The sequence below is a fragment of the Numida meleagris genome, chromosome 1, assembly GCF_002078875.1.
Source record: "Numida meleagris isolate 19003 breed g44 Domestic line chromosome 1, NumMel1.0, whole genome shotgun sequence".
NCBI lineage: Eukaryota > Metazoa > Chordata > Aves > Galliformes > Numididae > Numida > Numida meleagris.
In genome coordinates, this window is record NC_034409.1 from 57,116,130 (window position 1) to 57,143,187 (window position 27,058).

Genomic DNA, 27,058 nt, shown 5'->3' on the forward strand with positions numbered 1-27,058 from the left:
AGCACACACACCACTTGCTCATCTGGACATTCAAATCTAACAGTGATGGCCTGAATGGTCAGCTTCCATGTCTCCACAGTTCATGCAAGAGTCAGTCAAGTGGCTGGCCGGTCGGTAGTATGACTGACTTCTTGGGCAAGTGGCACCTTCATTGCTTATCACAGCCTCTTTCTCCAAGCTAGTAAAGAACCAAGTACAGAGCATGTCTTTTTTTTTTTTTTTCCCCTTTTTCCATTTTTCCTATGTACCCACAACTGGCACTTGATGACAAGGGGAAATGGACTGATGTAAGGTAATTCCTTAGTTTCTTTCCCACCTCCATCCCAGGACGAATTTTTTCTTGCTGTCTGTTTTGAACTATAGAGCTGCAGATTCTCTAAACTGTGGCAGTGCTAGAAGAAAAATGTCTGAATAAAAAACAGACTGCAGAATAGTTTTATACCCTTAACCATGTTCCCCAACAAAACATACTGTGACTTGTGGGGAATTCTTTCTGAATAAACTATTTTCAATTTGTTCCACCATTGCTGTACAACTTCAAAAAGTTGTCCCTGTTTTGAAGGGAGAACCAAAAGCAGAGTGAGAAGCAACCAGACTGCGAGAGTACATTAACATTCCTCTGAAGTATCTCCCACTAAGAGAACAACTAGTATATGAAGATGCATAGGTGTCTAACTTCACCTCTAACTGCACTGAGCATTCTAAGAAACCCATGCTTGCAACTCAAGGCCTAGAGAAACACTCATCAGCTTTCTCTGGAAGTGCAGTTAACTTGGTGACAGGGTATCCAGGACTTTTAGGCATTGTTGGGCCTTTATAACAATAGATGTTGCAATGACAGAGCCTCTCATTTCTTAACTCTGTGCTCCTGCAGCGTGCACTGACTGTGCCTGTTTTGTCAGAATGGTCTCCCCTACCATCCTGTTCAGATCCTTCACTTTCACGTCTCTTTTTTTTCTTCCTGGAACTCTGGGATGGTAGAACTCCTGCTACTAGCAACTCCCTTCAAGTAATTAAAAATAATCATAATAATTTTAAAAGGATAAATTAATAGCTAATCTAGGAAGCTCAACAGCCAGCCAAATCATCACAGCATTTCAAAAGCTGTAGTGACTGTCAGAGGCTAGCTGCAAGCGCAGTTGAGTGTTCTTTTGAAATGTGCACAGCATTTAAACGTGCAGGACCACTCTAGGATAAAGGCAGGTGGATAGCTTTTCATCTGGTAAGAGCAAAAAATGTGGCCTTTTGCTGCGGGTATATGTACACAGCAGGGAAGCACAAGCAGCGCTTTTGTTTCGGCTTGCAAGGATGTATGCACAGCACCATATCAGTGGTACGTAACAAGTAAAAAGTGGGCTTCTGGACACACAACACAGATGTCTTCATAATTCCATCTGCAAAACTCTGGCACAAATCAGAGCTCAATTAATCCAAGAGATTGCCTGCTCTTCCTAAAAAGACAGTTTTCATTTAAGATGACATACGTGAAGAGTATAAACCAATAGCTGCAGCAGTCATAGACAAGTACTTTAAATCTGCAATTGCTGAATGCAGAAACAACCATCTACATTGTTATCAGCACTTCTAGAAAGCAGAAAAAAAGAAAATTCCAACATCATTTGTCTTCAGCTTCTGGTGGTTTTAACAACGACAGATGGAGGGTCAAGGAACAGGATCTTTTTTCCTAAAATCCACCCCCCTCCTTTACACTTGTTTACTTAACACTGGCTGCATTCCCAAACTAATATTTAGAAATATGGCAAAACAACAAGATCTTGTGGACAGAAAGGACACTTTTCTTTCCCCCCTACGCTTACCAAAAAGCTTGCTAATTGCAAACAAACCTTCTTTCCCTTGAGACTTGCCCTCCAATACTTAATTCCATTAAACAGAAGTACATCAAACCTGTGAGGCACCTTTTAAACAACATATAGTATAGGGATACCATTGTTTCTTGCTGGCTGTGAGAAAATGGTACAAAACGAAGCACCATGCCCTTTCCTTCCTCTATTAAAAACTCTCAAATTCCTTTTTTCTTTAAGTTATTTTTAATACACTCTCCCTCACATTTTAAAATTAACCAATAACTCCTTTAGGGGCAACTACATTTTCATTGTATCAGTCAGTATTGTAGGACAACAATATTACAACATCTGTTTTCATGGCTTGTGTTAAATACAGTACAAAGAAACCAAATTATGGCCGGCCACATGCCTTTGGTAAAATTAAATGTCTGGTGAGATCACATTTTCTTCAAACTCAGAAAGCCATATGTTGAACCCATGTAACGTTTTAAAGTTCAATTCTATACAAACTTCTTTTCTTCTTCAAAGTAAAGTTAAACAGCTGTCATCCCATACAAATCACAGTTTCTGCGCTGTTCCAGAAGTATGCTGAAAGTTTGGAACTTCAAGGAAGCTCTCTGCATGCCCTGGATCTCTCTTGGATTTGCGTTTCAGACGAGGGGCAGAAAGTCAAGTAAATATCCACCAAGCTCCAGGTCAAAGCAGTCATGACTCTTCCCCTTTTGACAACTGACAGTGATAAATATTCTTAGTTTTTTAAAAAAACGTTCCACATGCGACTCATTTAAGCAACTGACGGTCTTCTCCTTTGAGACGTTTTTTCCGAGGCTGTACAATGTCATCATCTGAGTCATCACTAAGTTCTGGATTATCTTTTTCAGTCTGGCAGTTAGATTGTACAGGGAACTTCCTCCCAGGATAAAGACTCTTTAGAAGTTCTTCAAAGTATGCTTCAAGTTTCATGCCAGCATCAGCCACTTCTGAATCAGGCTGTTGGGTGAATTAACAACATCAATACAACATGAAATAGCTTCACACTTAAAACACATTATGTCCTTCAGGTGCTCTTACAAGCTACAAAAATCAAATAGCATTAAGAATATATATATAGGTATGTCTCAAGGCTGCTAAAGAGTTTTGGAACAACAGCTGGAAATGCTGTAATCTTTCTAGCTTACAGATATACCTCTAATTATGGCACAAATATTACTAGGATGGTTGACTGCATCTCAGAAGACCAGGCAGTCCTGAAATCATTCACACCCACCATGGCTGACCTGCTTCCTGAAGTGGAGGTCATCATAGCAGTAAGAATTCTGAGAGACTGAACTGGATGAGAACCTAACCGAAGACACTTAGAGAAATGTAATTTCCATTGTTAATTCTCTCCCTTTTTGTCCATTCAGTACCTGCATCCCCTTTTCAGCATGTTTCCTTACAAACAGTGAGGGTTAACAACAGCCTAAGTTGTTTAGTCTTAGTGTAATTGAGGATGAGACCTTTCAGAATGAACACTCCACTGAATCTAAGATTCAATGCAATGAGGATTAAACCAGGTTTTCAATCAAATGTTCACCATCTATGATGAACACTCATTCTTCTCCTTGCCTGTTTTCCTGCCATTCAGTTAGTGTGTTTGTTACAGCCCTCGTCCCTTCAACAGAAGGATCTCGTTTACATACTCAGCTAACATCAGCGTAGTTTCAAAGGTAATCTATGTTTTCACTGGGCTCTTATGATCAATATAAGTCTAATTAAATAAGTAAATTCTATCCCCACCGTAGTTTTCCTGAAAGCATCTAAGCCTACAAAGATAGATACAGTGTCTACTTCTCTAACCTCATTAAATTCAGCACAGTTTTGGAAAATCAGTCTGAAGTCGGCCACAAAATCTTCTGGCTTTGTGTAGAATGAATCGGTTACTTGAAGTCTTTTCTTGATGGTTGATAAGTCCATAGGCTTTTTGATTATTTTGTAGTAATCAGGAACCTAAACAAAGAAGAAAAATTTTACCAGATGCAGTCGTGTTCATTGCATATTGCTTTATAAACCTTTACATCTGAGGCAGAGGGGGAAATTTAGCCTCATCTTTTGAAATACAACTCTAAAATGTAAAAACTGTACTTTTTACAAATACACAGTTACTGGAATAAGTGACACATACTAGTTTTACTGAATAAAATACATACATGCCTCCCAATATCTATTTTAAAAGGAAAGCAAAATAAATAATAAAGCCAACTGCATTTACTACGTGGAATAAAGCAAATGATGTCGACATTGTATGTCAGGTGAACCATCTATTAAGTTTCACTCTCAAGACCGTCATATAACAATTGTGGCAACCCACTCAGAGTCAGTAAGTGTATTGCTTAAAGTGACTTTTAGTCATGAAATATATCCTTAGAAATGGTGGTAAATTACAGAGATCAATTATTTTGGCATTTCAGAGGTACTTTCTTACTCAAATGGAATAAGAAGGATGCATAGGGGCATTATTACTTATTGATGAAATCTTTTTCCACTGACATGTCTCAAGGAACATAAAAGAAGCACTGTTCATCTGATCACACTGGTAGCACCTCTGTGCATCCTTGGACTACAATTTGCTTTTTTTCTTCCACTGTCCGATGAACTCAAGTTCTTTTTAGCATTTAAAGATAATAAACTTGCAGCTAATAATAAGAAATTATGTTTCATGGTTGTACTAAACAGGACTGCAATCCTCAAAATCAGGTATTTTTTTAAAAAATAAATATGTTTCCCAATTCATTTTTCAGTGATATCACCCGGTGTTGTGAAAACAGCAGACAGTGTTAAATTTACTTTTTGAGTTTATTTTTGAAGTGCTTCTTTTCAAAGTAAGTAAAATCAGCTCTTGGTAAATTTTACTAGTAACTTCCCTTCCAACCCAGTGCTTCATCTCTCATAGAATCTTAGAATGGCTTGGGCTGAAAGGGAACTCTAAGATCATCTACTTCCAACCCTGCTGCCACAGACGGAGTTACCAAGCTCTATATCAGGCACCAGCTCAGGCTGCCCAGGGCCCCATCCAACCTGACCTTGAACGCCTGCAAGGATGGGGCATCCACAGCTTCTCTGGGCAGCCTGTGCCAGAGCTGTTCAATTGCCCTTCAGACATTTTTAATAAAATTAAATATGTTCAATATACTCAATGTCCACAGAACGTGACTTCTGATAATGAACGTAACGATGCCACTAGGACCATGTCAACTATGCTACTGACTAATGGAAAATGGAAAGAAGTGAAGTACATACTGTAGGAGGAACTGGATCTTGAAAAGCAAGACTCATTTCATGACAGTAGAGGTATAGCAGCAATCTTTCACACTTCTGTGTCAAGAAAAACAGATACACAAGTAAAAAAACTACAAGATCTATTCTAAAATAATGATGAACTATAGAAAACACCAAACAGATGCTCAGCACTCCTCCAGTCTCTAAGCAGAACAGTGAGCACAGAATCTGTATTTGGAAACAAGCTTGTCATAACTAATGGTCTATAGCATTCATTTTCTGCAATAGATACATCGTATTTTTATTAACTCTCAAATGCACGTTACGAACCTCATACAGTTACTAATAGTGTTATTTAGCATTTGCCAAGTCCAACAAACATTCCACGGGATAAAAATAGTGTATGTGGCTGTTAGTTTATTATAAACATTCGGAGAAATCAGTAATATTTTTCCTGATTGGTGCATAGCTGCTCTGTAACTGCAAAGCCCACAGTGCTTTTTGTTAGCAGTGGAGAGGAATCTCTGTTCCATGTGTACCCGAGCATATTAAATGGAATCTTGAACCTTGAAAGACATTCAGAAAATAGTTTTTTGTGTTTTTATGCTTGATGATCCTCCACTGGAATATTTACAGAAATTATAATTTACATTTAAAGCCAAATACAAACAGAGTTAGTTATTCCCTTTCAGAGTGCATCAAATACAAAGAATGGCCCTACATGCAGACTGTGCCCCCAAATATAGTTACTAAAGTCAATCTACACTAATTCTGGAAAGTACAAAGAAAGAAAGAATTTCTCAAGGCAAGGTCACTGTGTATGAGGTCAATGTTACAAACACTGCTTGGTAATTCCTAAAACAGTCTCAGTTCACAGCATGAGACAACAACCACTTCTCAAACTTTGAGAATGTGTTGCTCACAATGTTTACAAGAAGGCTGCTAAGATCTCAGAGCCTACTGAAGAAGTTACTCCTCAATTTCACTATCCTTTCTTCTTTTTCTTTTTAATGCATACATTTCTCAGTAAAAGAAACAAGAGCAGTCATCCTTACCCTACGGTCTATTGGTGCCAAACCCACAGTATCTTCCAATTTTCTTTTTTCAGGGTTGTGAGTTGGTTTATTACAATCATATTCAACTTCTGGCTTGGACAAATCCCGACAGAAAGTACAAATCCACTCCCCACTAAACAAGACAGAGAGATACATTAACCTCAGCAAAGTAGCACATTCTTGACAAAAGACTGTTTACCTATTTCTGGAGAAGTTTTTCATGTATGGATTGTTTTTTTTCCTGCTTTGTGCCTTGTTTTGTTGCTATTTTTTTTGTTTGCTTGTTAAAACTACAAAAAGCAGAGATAGGCACTGCTGGCAAAAATGCTGCCTTAGAACTTTCTTGACTTTTAATGGCAATGGTATTATTAATGGTTTTATAGTAAGAAAATGGTTTGTCATAACAAACTGACAGTGACTACTTTTGTTAGTGTTAAAACTTTTCACTGGACCTCATGGAATTCAACCAAAGCATTACTAAGAGTTGTACTTCGTAACTACAGAGAGACTGAAGGATTCATTAGCAGACAAATAATACTGGCCAAAGAGAAGGAAAAGTATTATATAGCAGAAACTGTATTTTCACTTTACAAGCTTGATTGCAAGATATTCCTACTCTATGCAGATAACCTTGGACAAGACTTTTTTGAGCTGTTCCTGATTTTATCAGTTACAGTCTAGGAAAACTCTATAGATTTAATTGACAGCAGAAGAAGCAGAAGACCAAACTAGTTCTGGAAGCTGACTACATTCACTGATTCTCATTCAGTTTGTGAACCTCTGTAAGTTTTGGGAAAGCTATGAATAGTAAAGATTTCTGGAGAACTTGCACCCTTGCAGATAACCACAAGAGGGCTGAGTTGTACTTCACATAGTAGACACAATTCAGCAGTAACCATTTATGGGAACCAACTGCATGCATTTACTCGGAGATATAAGATCTTTACAAATGAAAAATAGTTTCTGCAGCAGCTTTCCGTGCATTTTGATAGTAAAGCAGAAGACTTTCAAAGTTAAAAAACCAAACCTGTCTTACTGGTTCTTACTTAAGAGTAATTCAAAGATTTCTATCATCTGCTAGTTTTAACATATGGTAATGAATAATGGGTGTTTCCTTTCAAAGAGACTTTTGCCTTCTACCAGTTCAGCTTAACAGAGCTATATACATGATAATGACGTCTCTGTGCAAGAACCAGCATCAAAGGTATGATGTGACACAGACAAAATTAGATAAAAGCCATGACCTAAAGATCTTACAATACAGGAAAGGCAGAAGATGGAGGAAAGGCGTTCAAATATCCAAGAGTAGGGGAAAGTATGGACTAGGGTGAAGGAAAGAAAAGATGCAGTGACCTCGTGAATCTATAGGGAAAAGTGTTCTATCTACCTGAAGCAAGAACAAAAAGCAATCATGAAAGAAATAGGTTGAGACCGCTGATATAATAATAATGGATTTTTTTGTGTATTTGAAGGAACTAATGCTTAGAGACCAAAGTCTGTGAACTAGACCATTGCAGCAGCAAAAATAAAACAAACCAAAAAAATCGTGAAGATGAGAACAAAAACTTGATACATCTGAAGCCAGGAGGAAATTTAAGCTAACTATGGTTCTGAAGTCCAGGAACATAGTGCACTTGCATTAATATGCACCTTTACAAAACTGAACGCTTCTCAGAAAAGTTGTTTTTGGCTCTCTTGTCCCCTGGACATCATCTTCTCAGTTTCCATTGAATGATCCAGTGAAAATGAGAACTTATAAAGACTTATTTCTGAAGGTTTTATTTTAATAGAAGCAAACTCTTGTGAGTATGTAGTTATCTATCTACATCCTTACAGATTTTTTTCCTCCTTTCAGAGAGGCACAAATGTTTATTAGCTTAAGTACATACTGTAACTTTCCCGAGTTTTGCTTACAGCACAAAGCTGTAATATAACATCATTTTATTTAAAGAAAAAGCCCTATAATTTGAAGTTTCACAAGGTAAGACAAACATTTTCATGTGCCAAATTTAGAGACATTTAAAAGATACGCTTACAGAAATATGCTTGTTCAGAACAGCACATAAGCAGAGATGATCAGTATACAAATCTAAGTTGTTATCCAAATGTTTTATTCCAGCAAACTGTGCAGATATTTAATAAGAAAACCTAATATTTACATAAAAGCATTAAACAATGAGCATGTTATGACAGATGTTCTATCCTTTAATACTAATAAGCTTATTGCATGGCATTTCCAAGCTGTAACATTGCAAAATGCTATTTATCGTATCAAAGACACAAAATCAAGAAGCAAACATCAGTAATGTTTATAATGATATCCTATGTAAGACTGAATTTTGAAACTCAAGGAGCTGAGTAGTTGTTTTCTGTCATCCACTCAAGAAAGCCTACTGCTTATTTCAACACAGAATGCAGTGTTACTAGAAGATGTCAAGCACTACATCCCATGCTTGGATTGTACCCATATTTCGCATTATTGTAAACGATATATTTAACACAATATTAGCTTAGACTTTTCTTGAAGTATTTTATTACTATTAAATAAAAGTAAACGTCTTCTGTTGCCCTTAAAAGATTCTATGACAAACTAGTAATTCCATGGCCCAATTTTAAGACCACAGCTAATAATAATGGATGACCTAGATGTAAGTGACCTTCCTTAACTGCCAAACAATTGAAAAGTTATTACAGATTTTGCAGCTGCAGTGAAGTTAAACTGAAGGTTTGCTGCAAATTCCAATTTTCACCAATTAATAAAACTGCAGACTTCAAGACTTCAAAGATGACAGAGATTCCTTTGAGGCTCAGACTTCTTCTATGGGGTTTCATAATACAAAACTCACATCTCTTAATGCAAGTTTAGCTGATATTAAAGAGATCTTAATTACCTTGGAAAGCTCATCAGCGAAGGGACATGACAAGAAAGATGGAATACTTTGGGACATTTCTCACAGCAAAGGAGCTCCCCACCATTTTGACATACTGCACACCAGTCTTCATTGGGATCGTCTTCTTTTCTGCCCTCTCCGGTGTGTGAGGGGCCTATCCATCCCATCTTGGAACTGGTTGTATTCTCCTGCAGTATCCTTGGCTGATCATCTGTGCTGTCTGGGGCATCTGTTCTTAAAACAGCTTCATCAGAAGTTGAGTTATGATTACCATCTAACAGCAATGAAGTAAGTATGCTTCTTGAAAAGCTGGTCTGTAAGAAGAAACAAGGGAAATTTGATTAACTACTTATTTGAGTTTAGATGTCCCCAGCAATGACTAAACTGACCAGAGCAACACACTCATGTCCAAGCAGCCATACCACATGCAATGTGCATGAAAAAATGACTATCGTTCTACAACATCAAGTACGTAACCACAAGAAATTATCTACGAGAGGCTATTACTGGCATTCTAAATACTGCTCCAGCAATAAAATTAAAAATAAAACAAATTTTTATGCCCCAAAGTCTAGCAACCTTATATATACTACTACACTATGATTAGAAAAACTTCTTAACACCACATGAAAATGTGATGTTTGTATTCATAAGCTATTTCCTGCTTTCCAAGGTTTTCAACAGATAATAGTCTGAATGCACCAGATAATTGAACTAGTAAAAGAAATAGTTTGATGCCAAATTTCACTTCTTCATTTTATGTCACTACCTTCAGCTTTTCAGTTCTTCTCTGAAAATAAGTCCCCAACAGCATATTTGTAAATTATTTTATTCTCCACAAACACAAAACACTCTTCAAAGGGAAAGGAAATTTTTATTACATTCCGAGGCCGGGATTCCTCCTCCGCTTCTTGCTTCACGATAACAATTGGGAAATCAAAGTTCTCGTTTGGTGTACTTGACTCCTGTTTAATTCTGATAGGCTCCAACATAACAACTGGGACTTTGTGTGTAGAATCAGCTCCCGGTGGCCGGCTGGAAGAGCTAGAACTGTAAATCACAGAAAAAGGAAAAAAAAAGGGAAATACAAAGTCAAAACTGAACACCTACTGTACATCGATGCTTTCTGAGACTTCTGAACGCTGATCCCTTTTGCTTCTTTGAACCATGAGCACTGCAGTACTACTTCTATAGAATACAACATCCAAGTTTATTTTTTGTATGTGTTTTGAAATAGCGTTACAAAACCAGAAAACTTGTAATAGCTTAGTTTCAGAACTGCAGAATTACTTCCACCTTTACTTCCTGATAGTAAAAGGTTTGCAAATGATCTCTGTTTCTTTTAGGTCATAGTTACAAAAGCACTTTCACTGAACATCATCCTACCTTAGAGGAGATGCAGTTATATACTGGGGGACGGCCAGTGCTTCTCCAGAGCTGAACTGATCATCATAAACCACAGAAGCAAACAAGCAAGATAAAGCACGTACATTTACATATGCCTGGAAGAATTTCTTATTACCTCATAGCTTTAGAAAAACTAAGACCCTACTTTTAGAATTGTACTCTGTTTTCATTCATGTGCTTAGTCATAATAGAAAGAGAATGGATCATCAAATTAAAACATACCAGCATGTTGATTTTTTTATTATACAATAACTTTATATCTAACAAATGAATTCAAACAACGGCAGATAGAAACATATTTTTAAAGCAAGTGGTAGACTTTTCTGAAAAGCATTTAAATATTTCTCATATTTGTATGTCATGAGTCCTTCAAAATATTTACTATGTAAAAGGATAGAACAAAAGATATTGAATATTAAAAAAGCAATTGCATTTTCAGTTCAAGTAGGATCAATGTCATCTGATTCCTCTCTGCATGAAAAATTAATCTCATGTCAGATGTATTCTCTAATTTATTGGAACATGTTAATGGATCTGCTGTCTTCAAACAACATTGTCTAAACCTATTTGTTCATTAATATTCCATCACCAAGGGATAAAAACATTTTTCTAGACTCTCAGTAGATATCTGGTGCTCACTTAACTAACTGTTTAGTGCCAGAAAATTCTTAAAAATGTATTTGTAACGTCAGTTCCTTAAATCTGAACTCATTTATAGTTCTACAAGGAACTTTTAGCACACAACTGCTTCCTTCAGCTGATTTTTTTCTGAATTTGAAACACAATTTACATCTGGTATTCATTTAATAATATCAATCTATATATCATTCACAGAGTTAATGCATCTTTAGATGTGCTATTAAAACATTACAAATGACATTACATAGGTTGTTCTGAATGTAATGCCTCCTATTTATTTCCATGGAAACTACAACAGATACAAAGAGCACAATAACACTATTTGATAGAGCAAATTCTCAGCTACAAAACTGTAGGACACACCAAACACTACCTCACAGCGCTCCCATCCACTCCCGAAAATATTCAGTATGCCTCGATGAATGTCACTGGGTGCCATTTATTCTGCATGGAGGAATTCATTGGCACACCTTTGCTTCATACACGCTTCCATGTCAGATGCCATTGTGTCAGACTGCCCCTCTGCTGCCATCTGTTGCATGGCAACGAAACGCAATGGAATATTGGTAGGAATGTTCAACCACTACTGCCATACCACCAACATCTGCCTCTGACATACTGAGCCAACATAATAAAATAGGAGGTCTTACTTTCAGACCAGCCCTCATACTTTTAGATTGCACAGAGTACTATGATAACTGTCGTACCTGTTCTGTTTAGAGAGAAGGCTAAGTACATTAATTTCTCTCTGCACTAATGATAGAAGAGTCTGAGGCATGTTCTATGGATGTGGAAGTCACACTTTGTTTCTCTCCCACTCCTTCCTTACCTCTCTCTGCTCCCAACACTGGAGGCACTGGGTGAACGTATTGGAGGGTGTATGTTTGTTACACTGACACCTCCTAGGACAGAAGAATCAGATTAGAACACACACCTATGCCAAGACTGATTCATTATTTGGAGAAGTATGTAGGTCTTCAGTCAAATTTTTCTTGCCTTCTTATTTATTGAATTGATATCTCATTTAGTACAAAATCATGAGAGAACAAGAAAAGAATAATAGAGTAAAGGAAAGAACTATTTTTAGGATCCCACTGCATGTAAGCAGGCTTATGATTTAGTACCTTTGCCTGGTTGATGCCCGCACCTGATCATTGCAGTTTGTTTTGTCTTAACTTATTAAATTCTATTTCTAGCTTCTAATAGTGTGATTTGCTAAAAAACTTTAAGCCATATTAGCTGATGAGTAAGATGAGGTCTCAGGGCAGGGTGCAGATATGAGAGAGATCCCCACAAAGGGTCTGGGGGTCAGACAGCAAAAGACTTGTGAAGGGTAATTTTCCTGAGAAAAAGTATCAGGCTGTTTGTGCTCTCTCTGTCTATGAGAGCATCTGGATGCACCGTCCTCCTTTCTGAGCTCATCTGTCCACGTGCATGAACATCAAGTAAGAACATATTGGGAATTCATGCTCACAGAGCCTCACTACAGGCCAAATCAGGAAATGGCCCATAGTGTAAGAGTAAGGAGCAGACACTGATCTCCACTAGGCATGGTGTCAGGAATCCCCTGGGTCCTTCAATTCTACCACATTTAGCTACCCATAACAATAACCTTTCTGGTCAACTTCTGTCAGTGCTACACTACTCTCCTAGTGAAAAAGATTTTCTAATGTCCAAATTGAGCTTTGCAAGTCACCAGCTGCAGCCAGTGTCTCCTGTTACATCCTACCTTGCTTTTTCAAATACTTGTCTCTTAATAAAGCTTCTAGGATGTTATCTAGTATACCTGAACATGACAGTTTTCCACGGATACATTTGCATTTGCAGTTTTCTTGCGTCTGCTATGTTTTTCCCTCCTTGTTTTTAAGGTCTGCCCACTTAACTTTGTTCACAATGCTAAAACAGTCTCAACTTTACCTCTTACTAGGCTTTCTACTTCTTTGCCTTTATTTTAATATTTCTTACTGTTGATATAAAATAGAAGTAACTCATTCTGATATCAACGTTAACATTGCCATGTTAAATTCTTCCATTACACCACTTAAATAGAAAATTGCACCACAGTCCAATTACCTGAGATGCCTGGTGATGGTACTGATGAATTTGGTGACTGCACAGTTCTGTTTGAAGGGGGTTTTGGCTGGTTCTGCTCCACAGTGCCATCATCCTTCCTCGCAACAGTATCCAGTGTGATGTTTCCTGAACAATCAATCTACAAGACAGTTAACAGAGGAAAAGCAGTTAAGAGTTGGGGGAAAACAACAAAACAAGAAATACAATGCCTCTGCCATATTTTTGTTTTGGAGATGAAGATCAAAATGAAAACCATCTAGCATTAGTCATCCAAAAAGTGAAGTGGTTACTTTAAAATAGGTCATTTAGTTTTCTCTAAAAAGAGAAATGGCCAAACCCAGACAGTGCTCCACATCATTTCTTTAAGCTGAAGTGATTTTAGAAGTGCCATTTTTTCCCCATCATCTACTGAGAAAGCTTACATCAGACAGGTAGCTTTCATATACCGACGAGGATATGAACTTTTGTCTCTTCTCCCTCTTTTGACATCTTTACACTATATACTCTAAAAACAATAAGCAATACACAAACTCTCCACTAAACCATTAATGTTGAACTGAACTGGAAGAAACTCAAAAGACACTTAAGTCCATCTGCTCCACACATCTTCCAGATAGGGGCCACACATAATCACTCAAAACACAGACAGCAAGTCAACATTTGTTCTTTCTAGTCATGGCCCAGGCCAGACAGCTGAACTTTCTTTTAAGAATTGCAAATTTATTAGTCTAGCTTTCTGTACAAACTATACATTCTGTTTGGTAAAGAGAAATAATGTTTTGAGATGTTAGTTTGCTGTTGGCTTTTTTGGTTTGTTTTGTTTAATAATATATGAGATCATGTTTGATTGGAAAATAGGTCACTTTGGTATCAGTTTTCTCAGCTATCCAGACACATCACAAATCTACAGGTAGCAACTCCACTGACCACTGAAATCCCTACTGATATGCTAGACTTCTCAGTGTTGGATTCAGAAGCCTCTGCTAGGTCAGCATATATACAGAGATTTTGGCAATATATCTTCATAACATAAACTTAAGCATATACAAGTAGAAGAGTTCATAACAATGCTGTGCACAAAAATCACTGTGCTGAAATGTCTCACAGATTCTGTAGTTTTATGATTGTGTTGTGCACTTTACCTTTTACTCTCACAGATACTGTAATATCAATGTACTCTTATTTTTAAAAATACAACATTTTTATCTAAGAGTTTATTGGGGAGATGAAAAGACAGGAGGGAGAAATGGAGTAACAGCAAGTTATGACTAGAAAACTGTGACATTTCAGATCTCTACAAGCTCAGACCACAAATATAGGCTCAGCAGTTATGTGAAAGAAGAAAAACAATGAAACAAAGCTCAACAGCTCTAACGTGGACCTCTGACAAATAAGGACCAATCAGACAAAAAATGAAAGAGGTTTAGAAACTTAAAAAAGATGAACTTATGATGCTCCTCCAACACCTGCTCACATGCATGTTAGATGAAGTACGAAGGAAAGAAGTACCAGAAGGAAGAATTCTAAGGAAAATTTGACTCCACTATACCAACAATAACCACCTAAGATAGCACTTTCAGTGAGTAAAAATCAGTTAACTGAGCAGTAGATGGTGGTAAAGAGTGCAATAAGAAGCAAGCATATAAACAAACCCAGTTACTGTTACAACCTGGAATGCTATTTTTCTTACTACTCATATTGGCTGTTTCCCAGAACAGTCCTGAATACTGCCAACAATATGTAGGCAATCCTGTATCGCTTTCTGGAATTATCTCATTTTGATGAACAGCAGAAGAATTTCAAATCAAAAAGGATTTGTAATTTTCAAAACCATTAAACCATGCTTCAAAATAGAATCTGTAGAAGACTGGTATGAATAGTACACTTACATCAGGCAGAGATGGTAGACTGTAGGAACTACCCACCGGAGAACTCAAATCTATCACAGGAGGACCATATGCTTTCCCATCACATCCTGCAGCACTAGTGACTGTGGGACTGGATGGAGTGGAAGTTATGCTGCTTGCTGTTGAAATGGCAGTTGAACTTTGTCCATTACCGACCTGCCACTAAAAAGATAAGATGATAAGATGATATTTTTCCCTCTACAGAATACATACACTATATATCCTTGTTCCAACTCATCAGCTAAACAAGCAAGCTAGTACAGTAAGCTGAATTCAAATTTCAAATCCCAATTTACTCTGGAGCTATCTAATTTCAACAACCAATATTACAAGATGAGGAAAGATGACAAGCAGTTAAAAACTATGAAAAGAAGAAATGAATGTGAATTCTTAAATTCAAGGCTGCATCTCAGTGTTGAGTATCTATTAATATTTCATGCTGCATTGACAGTGTTGTAGGAGGAATGTAATGGTTTTAGTGAAATTAAAGCATTACAGATAATACGATGAATACACAGCAACTCCAGTACTTTTATTAAGTAAATAGCTACATTGTACTTGGATGCAATCAAGAATTTAATGCTTCCCTTAACAACATAAGGTGATTAAGAATTTGAAATGCTGAACAGATTTCCACCTACCTATACATTTAACACCATGATATAAAGTGTACAGTCAAGTCAAACTAAATTTTGTTCTCATTTAGACATATGCAGCTTTCAATAAGTGAAATGGAATTTCATGGCAACTCTAGGCAAAATTTGATTCTGCTCAGTTCCTTTTGTCAGTCATTCCATTCACTGGTTTCTGCTTTGAGAAAGACACTACTAGATAATGAAAATACTTGAAAGAAAGGCTTGCAGACAGGTCAATCTTCTTTTGAAATGCTCAAGTGGAACTGATATCGTTCTTGTTACAGACTCTCTTCGATACTGTGCAGCCTTCTTCAATTCAGTTGAAATTAGTTCTCTGACTTCATAAGCATTGCAGACATTAATGGTATTTCTCCACTTTTCAGGTCACAGACCAGACTCATTTGATTCTACCCCGCTTGTCTCCGGTGAACGATCCCCTCTTTCATTTAAAATACGTAACAACAAGTTAATGTACTTTTTAATAAGGATTTGGCTTCCCAAACAGACAGAAAGCTTCTGAGGTATTTGCTCCTGCCCCAGTTCAATTGCTGATGGGGTGGATATCAGCAGAGGTCTCCCAGCTGCGGGCTTTTTTTTTTCTTTATCTGTAGCATTTGGCATACTCTGTAGATGGTGGTAGATACAACTTTTCAGTCAAGCTTTTACCTGGTTTCTAGTGAATTCACTTGCATTAAGTTGAACAGGGGGATTTGCCATTCTGTTTATTCATTGTAGTGTGCAGACTACGTTCATGTTAAGTTTTACGTAAGTGGCTATAAAGCACAGTAATAGCAAACAACGGAATGAAACACCTACGTATCACACACAATGGCTCACTTCCGTAACAGTTCAGCTGCTTAGAACTGTCAGAATGAAAGAAACTTGACAGTTCTTATTAAGAAAACTGTGGGTATCTTGTCACAGAGAAGAAAGCATTCCCTGTTCCAATTGAAAAGCACTCTTGAAACGTAATAAAAAGATGATATAAAGCACATTTGATGTTTTATTTTTACACAGTAAGTGAAATGGGAAAGAAACTCTACCTGTTTTATAGCTTGCTGTGCCAAGAATGCCATCTGCAATGGGTTGAGCTTTATTGCTTGCCTTGGTAGGTTCTGATTTTGGGGAAATCTCATCTGTTGTGCAGGAGGAGCTGCACCATTGGACTTGGGGCTATGATTCTGAAAATGAATCAAGCGTGGAGGTGCCTGCATGAAGAAAAAACAGTTCTGTAATTTAGATGATATTGATTCGATGTTCCAGAATTTTTTTACTGCACTTAACTCTTATATTAAATGCAAACAAAGAGTATTACCTAGTTTATCTGAATGATCACACAACATGTTGAAAATTGATGTCAAAAAACAAAACCTAGCATATGGTTTTGAATTACTCTGATATAACAAATGCAGATGCATCACAACAGCTAGTGAGAGTATTTCAGCATGGAAGTTATATGGGACAATCAGAATTTCATGCAAAAAAAGTCTTGTGGGACAGATTCATTTTATAAGCATTTGAAAAAAATCAATATATATAGCTCAGCACTATATATGGTCACATACCATATGACATATTTTTCTCAACAATAATAGGCTGAGCATTACCACGCATTCTGCTGGTCAAGTTTAGAATGTCCATTCAATGCTCAGTAAAGAAAATGTTCTCTAACCCTTCTATATAACCACCAGCTAAAGATGAAAATCTGAAATTCTGTATTTAAACATCATTTCTTTTTCTTCTATTTTTTCACTTTCTCCCTCATTGGTGAGAGTTTGTATTTGGCTTATATGGCAAGGTTTTGATAGCAGGAAGGCTACAGAAGTAGCCTTCTGTGAGCAGAGCCCAGCAGCTGCCCCACATCAGATCAGAGCCAGCTCCAGCTGCTCTGAAAGGGATCCACTGCTGGGCAGAGCTGAGCTATGAGCAATGCTGGGTATGCCTCTGGGAGAGAAAGTTTGAGAAAGGAAAAGAAAAAATAGCAGCTGGGAGAAAGGAGTGAGAAAATGAGAACTAGCCTTGCTGACACCAAGGTCAGTGAAAAAGGAGGGCAGGAGATGCTACAGGCATGAAGCAGTAGTTTCCTGCAGACCAGGAGAGGCCCATGGCAGAGCAGGCTGTCCTCCTGCAGCCCATGGGCACTGTGCAGAGCAGATCTCCACATGCAGCTATGGAGCAGCCCATAGCGGAAGACGAACTCTGGCAGGAGCTGCAGCTCATGGGGACACATGCTGTCTGCTCCTGAAGGATGGAATCTATGGTAAAGACCCACATTAGGGCAACTCTTGAAGAACTGCAGCCTGTGAGAAGCTTGGAAGAAGTTTGGGAAGGACAACAAGGACCCCGCATTGAAGGAGTTGCCAACTTAGCTGGTCAAGAGAAGACAGTTGGTATAACCTTTTTGTGTTTCAGCAAAGCTTTGACTATTGTTTCTCACAGTATCCTTCTGGACAAAATGAGCATAGAGCTATGAAAAACAATAGTGTGATGAGTGAATAACTGGATGAGGGATTGGGCTCAAAGGGTTATACTAAATGGGGTTACATCAGGAGGGTCCTGTCCCTGTCACCAGAGAGCAGAGCTCAGCGCTGCCCCTCTGCTCCGTGAGGAGCTGCAGCCGCCATGAGGCCTCCCCTCAGCTCCTCTGCTCTGGGTTGAGCAAACGCAGGGGCCTCAGTGGCTCCTCATTCACCTTGCCCTCCAGACCCTTCATCATCTTCATAGCCCTCCTTTGGATACTCTCTAATAGTTTTATGTCCTTCTTATATTGTAGAGCCTAAATATGCTGTTGGACAGCTCTTTCAGTAACCTGGGATAAATCTATGGGACCCATAGACTTATATGCATCTGGCTAGAGCAGTAAATCCTGTCCTAGTTCAGAGTTGGCTGAGAGTTTATCATTACCACAGTCACAGCACTCCAGCTAAAGACTCATCACCACCCTAGAACTCATCATCAGTGTTAGAGGTGAAGAAGTCATTAAACGCCTCTACTTCATCTGCATCCCTATTTGTGAGGTGACCATCCATATCAAGTAATGGACCAATGTTATCCCTGGTCCTCCTTATGCAGTTAACATAATTTAAAAAGCTATTTTTGTTGTCTCCCGGAGTACTGGTCTATTTCAACTCTAATTGACCTTTGGCCACACAAATTTTCTCCCTAAAATGGCAAACAGCATCTCCATAGTCCTTCCGTGTCACCCAACCTCACGTCCGGTGATCATACACCTTCTTTTTCCTCCTAAGCTCTAGAAGAAGATCCCTGCTCAGCCAAGTCAATCTTCTGCCCTGTCTGCACAACTTCCAGCATTTTGGAATTGACTGTTTCTGTGATCTTAAGAGGTCGTAGTTACAAGTGACCAGCACTGATGGACCCCAATGCCTTCAAAAGTATTTTCATGCAGTTTCCCTTCTTCCTTTGAGTAGAGAGAGTGAGAGAGTGGTTGTGGTGGAGTTCAGGTGCCCACCAGGGTGAAACCACCACATTTGGGAAAGAAAAATCTTCTTTGGAAATAGTCATAGCTTACCTGATGAGAAGCAGGAGGCTGCTGCACAGTTCCTGGCATTCTTGGATTTGGTAAACCTACTGGACCTGCTCTGCGTTGAGCTTGCTGTCTCTGAGCCATGACTTGCTGCTGCATGTGCTGGAGTCGGAGCTGAGCCAAGTTTATTTGCATTGGGAACTTAGATAGCTGATTTGAAGGTAAGCTGCCCGGTGGCTGCAAGTTTGTTTCCATCACAGGGTTCTTGGGCATGTGTGGTGGGGTTTCTTTATCTTCAATTACCAGAGAACCTGGTTTAAAAAATGTAAATTAAATGAATACTAAAATACTGCAGTTAGCGGAAATACTATTTTTACGGTTAGATTTTTGATACCATGAAGCCATCATTAATTATTATAATGCAAAGGATGAGTAAACATGAGACAAAGGATTCACTTTATATTGTTTCCCTGCAAAAACATGGTTGTATTTTATAATGCAAAAAAGGGAGATACTAGCAAAGTGTCTTGTGCGATAGCATCCTCTATGAAGTGAATTCTCCTAGACAGGTGCCCTGGCCTCTCCAAAAGAGCAAGGGAACAAAGTTTCATTCATAGAGGAGAGAGCATCCCAATCCAATCATTTAATCAAAAAAAACCCTGAGTGTATTATAACACTAAAAGATTTTGTGATTGTTTATTTTTGCCTCTGAATCACCACAATGGAATATTCAAACGATACACAGTTGCTACACACCACCAATTTTAGGATGTAATGGCACCTCCAGGAAATGTTTCCTCTGTTGATTTAGAGGGAAATGTAACTAGACAGGAAACTTTTAGACACTAATGCTGGCTGAGAGATTTTATCCAAAGAGATACACAGTGCAATTATACAAAGCTCTTGCATATAATGCTGGCTACCACATCCAAGAAAGATGAATTTCAACGAGAACTGAGTTTACTTTACACTCAAGGTTAGAGTATGCTGTTTTTTACAAGGAAAAAAGAAAAAGAAATTTGCTTAGTTTATAAGAGTGGAGTAGAGAAAGTTATGGCTCAAGATTGAAAGTTAAAAAATTCCAATGATCTATGGAACACTGCACACAACAGCTTTTCAACACAAGTGGCAGATAAACACTTCACGTTCCCTTCTACTGCAGAGACTTAGGGCTGTTTCCTAGGATTCACCTCATGAGAAGGACATAGAGCAAAGTAAGTCTTGATAAAACTATAGCGATATTGTTAAGCTTGCTAAGTCTCACTGGTGAATGGTCATGTGATTTGTTTAGAAAACAGGAAGAATCCATGCCCTTGTACCAAGCAGATAAGGGAAGTTTATAAAGTCTTTGTATCGAGTAGATTAGGGAAGTTCTGCTTTGAATCAGCTAATTTTGTGAAACCAAGTATTGTGCAATCAAGGTAAGATGCTAACTGAGCATGCATGAAGATTGGATTCAACCCGTGAACACAGTGAGGAAGGGTCCTGAGACCACCACCACAAAAAGACTGAGCATGTGCAGGGAGACGGAACCAGACATGAATGATTTTGAGGGAAGTACTGAATATGCATATACCATCCGGGAAAACCTTTGCATAAGTAATATGAGTAATGTATATATGCTGAAGATCTTTTGTTCAAGGCATGCACAATTAGGTGGAAGGATCCCCTTGTGCATCCGGTGTTGAGAATGAAGAATGGCTGCTTTCTAACATTACAGCTTGAGTCTTAGAGTTTCATGATTGACCGATTCACAGTAACAGTCTGACAATCTGTCACAGCAGAACTTGTCATCATCCTCTGCCACTTCTCTCCCCATATCCGTGCATCTCTGTAGATCCTGTGCAGTCTAGCCTGGCTCATTTTGAAAAGGTTATCCAAAGGACGAAAAAATGCAATGTGCATCATGTATTCCATTTTTCATCCCAAGAGCCAAGAACCTAGGAGAAAAGCATCATTCTGATTCCCTGGCTAGACTTTTAAGGGAAAAATGATGTGCATACACACAGGGGGAGTCTAGGCTAGTCAACATACCATAGTGCAAAACAGGACAGAAAATTAAGATCAGTCATACTATTTTCATATTGACGCTTAGTAATTTTGATGTTGCATACATTTTAATTATGGTTCTACCACATCAGAATCATTAACAAAAATATTAATGAAAATGGAAAACCATACCAACCTATTGTATAGTAGCCCCTTATTAAGCCTATAACAGCCCTAGACAATTAATTTCCCATAAAACAGACAGAGAAAAAGGCTCATGAATAAAACTGTTTCTCATCTACAGCTGTATGAAGTATTTCTCTGAAGTCAAAATAGTTCTTTTTTACTTTCTTTTTTCTACTTACTTTTACCTTGCAAAATAATGGTTTGGCTATACTATAATCAGCCATCACCAAACCCATACCACATTTTTACTCAATGCTCTTCATATCTAATGCCTTCAGAAGTCTTTCCAGAATTGACATCTGTGCTGCAAAGCTAGTTACATGACGTTTCTCTAAAAGAATTCCCTTCCATTATTATAAAAAATCAGGGGCCTGGTTTAATTCCACAACTTGTGGAATGAAACCATATTGTATTTTTTTAAATACCCTCTGAAATACTTAGAGCACAGATGCTATCACACCATCAGCATCATGTCACCTGACTAGAATTCAAGCCATTCCTGGAGTAATTTGTTTATTTAATGTCCTTGTTTTAGCTGAGATAATCTTTTTCATAGAGGCTTGCTTGGTGCTATGTTTTGGATTTTGGTGAAAATAACTTAATAATACACCAATTATATACTTGTTGCTGAACAGTGCTTACACAGAGTGAAGAACTCTTCTGCTTCTCGTGGTGCCCTGCCAGCAAGCAGCTGGGGGTGTACAAGGAGCTGGGAGGGGACCCAGCCAGGACAGCTGACCCAAACTGGCCAAAGGGATACTCTATATCATATGGTGCTGTATGAGAATGAAAAGGAGCTTGTTGTCTCAAACAGCTAGACAGAATGGTGCCTTACAGAATGGAGCCTTAATGACTGTGCATAGAACTTGCTGTCTCAAACAACTAGCCATAAGGACTGTCCGAGACTGAAATAGTGGACCCTTAATGACTCAAGTTGGAAGCTGTAAGATTTATGGACCCTCACTTTATGGAGGCAGAGTGATGGGCTGTTTACCTTCAGCCTTCTCATGGTCCCTCATCTATGATAAACACCAGAAGAGGAAAGAGGGGATGCATGACCACCAGGGATCCTCTTGAAAAACTCCTGAATCTTCTAGACACAAGTGGGATGCCACCCCAAGGGCAGTCTCGGATGGACCAACTAGACTATATGCCTGTCAACATGCACATTAACCTTTGTCAACCCACCACTTATGGAACAAACCTCAGTCTCAAGACAGTGCTGGACAAAGGGATGGTGAAATATATCTACCTCTAAATCTCTCTTTCTCTTTCTTTCTCTCTCTTCTTCTCTTTCCTCTCAATCTTCTATTACTCACTTTTCCTCAGTAGCCATTCCCTAAATTTGCCTTCATGTAAACTGTCTTTATCTCAACCCACAAGTTTCCTCATTTTCACCTTTTGGATTCTCCCCTTCCCACTAGGAGGGAATGAGTAAGAAGCTATGTGGTGCTCAGCTGCCTCCTGAAGTATCCTTGCAAAATAAGCTGAAATTTTGGAAGAACAAAGGAAGGATAGGGGGTCCTTGCAAAACAAGATAAAGTTGAGAAGAAGAGTTTCGGCCACAAGGCTCTGGTTAAACAAATTTATCTTGCAGGTATATGGCAGGAGATGCTAGCTTAGCACCTACACGTAAATCTTGTGTGCTGGACAGAACAAAGAGGATACAAAGATAGTTCTAGCTGGGCAAAACAACAAACACTGAACCCAGGGAGCACCTACTGGAGGGATGAGCTCATGACAGGTGAATGGAGAAAAATGTGAACCTTGAGTATCTTAGGCAATGGGGAAAGGGTGAAGGGCTCACTAGCATTGGGGTACCCAGTTAAAAGAGGGCTGTGTCCCCCAATACTTTCTGAGCCCCCACAGGGGTATGCCCCAGTGGATCCTCCCTTTATTCAAATAAAGAAAGCTGAAGACTCTCCTTTGTCTCTTTTTGGGATAAAGGCGATTGAGTAGGACTATTGGAGCAGAAATGTTCCTAACACTACTGTTTGCACCTTTGTACATTTGTAGAGCTGATTGCACTTTCTGACAAAAGGCAGAAAAGGTCCCGTAGGTATCTCCCAAAGAATTTTACACATAACAGAAAAATAAAAACTGGCCATAAAGATAGCAGTAGAGAAAGAAATGGAAGACTACAGGAGCAAAAAAAAAAAAAAAAAAAAAAAAAAAAAAAAAAAACTAGGAAGATCTTTGAACTTCAGTTCTTATTCCCAATCTGATGAGTTCCTAGGATGCTTATTTCCATTAAACACAAAGGTTTTCAGGTAATCACATGTATGGACTGCCTGCAAAGCTTCCAGGTTCTGGGCTTCAATAGAGTCATAAAACCCTGACAGTTTACAGTTATAAAACAAAAATACAAATACTAATTTGGAGAACAGAGCAAAAACTTCCCAGAAGGTATCAGAGTATAGACACTAAACTTTCACATTGCAATTCTGATAAAAAACATGCTTTCTCCTGAAGTCCATCCCTAACATCAGGAAAGAATATCCTAAAAATAGACAACTTGCAGAAAGTATTGTTCTTTTCCCTGTTCTATTTTTCTATTGCATTCACCCCTTCTCTTCATCTAAAGGCTTATTGCTTAAAACAACAAGGAAATAAATATGGATTCTTGAACATGTTATGGTGCTGCTAAGGGTTTCAGTTAAGGAAGATGGGATTTAAGTAAAAGAATGTGCTGTAAGATGCAGGATGAGACTGACTTCAGGAACTCTTGCTTAGGTTATAAAGTAAGGTTATATACTGTGTTTCTGGCTTCAGAACCTAGAAAGCACGTGTATTGTCCAGCAAACTTAAAGTTGCTACTTTCATCACTGATGGAGTGAGGACCTTGAATATTGCAAGCATCAGTATCTGGAGGGACCATATGTACTACATTAAAGATAAGGAAGGAAAACGAAGTCAAACTGAAGACGGATGGGCCCTATCAGGATATACCAGAGAAAACACATTTAGAGAGGAGGCAAACACTGAACTGAGGATCCTCCTGAAGACTGGGGTCAAAAGTTTAGGAGCGATGAAGACTATCAGTCTTCCTCCCTCAACCCCCAGACACCCACCGAAAGGACCCCAAGGGTGACTGTGCATGCTCTAAGGAGGAAGGACTTATGATAATCAGCTCTAAGGAAATTATAATGACTTTGAGAAAACATTTAGCATATGCGTGAGATTCTGGGTAAAAACATGAGTATGTATGAGCATGACCAATAAATGTAATCTCCACATGAGCCAAGGTGCACATATTGGGCAGAGCTATCCCCTATGTACCCAGCACAGCAATAAAGGAATACCTGCTCGATACAACTCATTGGCGTATCAGGTTATCTACCAACATCCTCAGCATCATCATCACATATAGCATTCAAGCAAGGGAAGTTTGTTAATGTCTCATCATATGTATTCGTATATAATACTTTTTCCACACAACACACTTTAAATGTCTTCTGCAGTTAAGTTATTCTAAAAAACTAAAATAAAAACAAAGGACTGACAAAACTTTATCACACCTAGATTGAAAATATTTTGAGCCCAGAAGCTAGGATCACAGTGAAACTGGATGGTATTATTAGTCACTGGTGAAGCATCACACCTTGCTCGGAGCAGATAGCGTAGTCGATATGTGATCTAGAACAAGAACAAAACATAAGATTTTCCTCTTGAGTTAAAGCCATTAATATGTACTATTGAAAACAAACAAACAAAAAATCTTCAACAACCTCCCAGAGAACTGAAGTAAAAGTTTGTCCAAACAAAAGTTAAAAAGGATATTTTTAATGTCTCTCTTTTTTCTAAAGCCCTAAAAAGCAATCAACTACTGCATAAAGGAAAGCATTTTTTCCCCTGCAGAAATGCATCTTTCCACAAATTCAGTTATTACCTTAAATTTACTTTCAAGCAAAGAACGGATTCATATAACCACTGCTTTTTTTTTCTCCAAATCTAAGCTAACCCATTCATTAAAAAAAAAAAAAGTATTCCATTCTCTTGGTGTATCATCAAAAGAGAATTTTCCTTAGTAGTAGATATAAGGTCTTTTCAGAGAGCCAAAGAACCTATTTTTATTATCTTTGTCCATTACAGACTTATCATGCTTTCTTTCACATATTTCTTTGAAAATTCACGGATTTTTTCACATTCTTCAGACTTCTTGGTTCCAAAGGACTGGACAATGATTAGGATACACAGGCAGAATGCTGGAACAAATCCTGAGTTTATCTAGCTACTAGAAAGAAAATATTTTCTTGTAGTTATTTACTAGAAATATCTAACACGAATGTTAACTTAACAGTCGATGCAGAAAAAGCTTATCAAGTTCCATGCTTATTTTGCAAAATTTCATTTTCCTCTCAAATATTTTTCTTGAATAATAATTTCCTAGAAAAGTCCAAGATATACATTTGGTCATATCTGCCTAAAAGGACACCAATTATCTTTTACATATGAATTCTTTAAGAGTTTCCACTTTGCTCCCACTATTTTGTTTCATTTAGGCAGGTCAATTTTAGAGCATTCAGCAAGACTTATGTGGTTTTTTGTATGTTTGTTTTTAAATGACTATGAAAAATTTAAAGTGCACTACTATTTTGAATATAGACCTCCTAGAATTTCTGTACACTGCCAAAGTCAATTATACTACACTCAAAAATTTCTACTATCTTCTTCTGTCACAAATACTAGTTGCAGAAAAATTTTGTCATAGCTTATTCCATACATTCCTCCTGTGAGCAAACACATATAAATAAACTCACAGTTAGGTTGTTTATCTCCTGTCAGTGATGACATTAGCTAAAAATGTTTTGCATATGATAGAGGACTAGGCAAGGAAACTGATGTCTTACTGAATTCTCTAGCTGTGTTATTTCCTTGAAGTACAGGTATTTCCTCCAATGCTGAATTTAATTTTGCTGGATATTCCTCCCTCCTAGTTTCTTATGGTTGGGTATCCCTGAGTAGAGGCCTTATATGCTCCTCCATGCATAACTGTTCAGGAACAGATCTTAGAGATGTCCATGGACATAGCTACTCAGACCCCAAACAGTTCTGACCTTCAGCAAAAATCCAAAGCCTAAGTTTAATCTGTTCTTTTGAAAATCATCTCTCATTTGCTGAGGCTTTATGGGCTAGGATGGTCTTTTTCTTAGGATTTATAACATTTACAAGATTAAGACTCCTGCAACATAACATGTTTTCTTACTCACATAGCGGAAGTCCATGTGGCAACACTAGCCAATTCTAAATAACATGACTCAGTCTGATGCCCTTTTTCTCCTTTCAGTTAAAAAAAGTTACTTCAAATAGGTTGAGAAAACAGCCTGCAGCATTTTAAGGGGTATCAAACAAACAAACGAACACACACACACAAACAGATTCTCAACTAGGCAATGAGGCAATAAAGACAAAAAGAAAACTTGTGTTCCAGTTACAGGAATTGGAAAAAGATGATCTAGCATCTCTCTCCAATGTTACCACAGATTTCCTTTATCTGGAAAGTATGATCTAGAAATCCCTGGATAAATGATTGATAGTCGTTTTTTTCTTTGTTTTTAATTTCAAGGCTATCCTTTTGTTTGATTGGTTGGTTGTTGTTGTTTTTCAGGATTCTTGTTCATCACAAGCAGTCAATGAGACCATGCATACATAGTTCCTAAGCGTCCTTATTTCACTGAAATACTTAGTTTCATAGTGGTTTGTACAAACAAGCAAAAGCCTCTTCTTCA

At 38.1% G+C, this 27,058-nt stretch overlaps 2 protein-coding genes across 14 annotated transcripts in view; one reads left to right on the plus strand and one right to left on the minus strand.

The window, feature by feature from the left end:
* SVOPL (SVOP like) overlaps positions 1-11,293 on the plus strand; it is a 40,366-nt gene extending 29,073 nt beyond the window's left edge. For 6 of the 11 annotated variants that reach the window (XM_021388005.1, XM_021387981.1, XM_021387984.1 and 3 more), the window contains one exon: positions 4,991-6,099. In XM_021388005.1, the coding sequence (XP_021243680.1) occupies positions 4,991-5,089 (99 nt within the window). In that variant the 3' untranslated portion in view covers positions 5,090-6,099. Of the gene's footprint in view, positions 1-3,018; positions 3,632-4,990; positions 6,100-6,549; positions 8,295-10,355 lie in introns of those variants that run through there. The other 5 variants (XM_021387946.1, XM_021387950.1, XM_021387960.1 and 2 more) reach the window with 5 other exon arrangements.
* Positions 2,030-27,058, minus strand: part of TRIM24 (tripartite motif containing 24) — a 59,092-nt gene continuing 34,063 nt past the window's right edge. For all 3 annotated transcript variants that reach the window (XM_021387896.1, XM_021387904.1, XM_021387909.1), the window contains 12 exons: positions 24,848-24,965; positions 19,200-19,465; positions 16,714-16,878; positions 15,018-15,197; positions 13,129-13,267; positions 11,885-11,957; positions 9,891-10,059; positions 9,010-9,323; positions 6,119-6,251; positions 5,085-5,159; positions 3,645-3,794; positions 2,030-2,795 (listed from right to left, as the gene is read on the minus strand). In XM_021387896.1, coding sequence (XP_021243571.1) covers positions 2,586-2,795; positions 3,645-3,794; positions 5,085-5,159; positions 6,119-6,251; positions 9,010-9,323; positions 9,891-10,059; positions 11,885-11,957; positions 13,129-13,267; positions 15,018-15,197; positions 16,714-16,878; positions 19,200-19,465; positions 24,848-24,965 — 1,992 coding nt within the window. In that variant the 3' untranslated portion in view covers positions 2,030-2,585. The remainder of the gene's footprint in view (positions 2,796-3,644; positions 3,795-5,084; positions 5,160-6,118; positions 6,252-9,009; positions 9,324-9,890; positions 10,060-11,884; positions 11,958-13,128; positions 13,268-15,017; positions 15,198-16,713; positions 16,879-19,199; positions 19,466-24,847; positions 24,966-27,058) is intronic.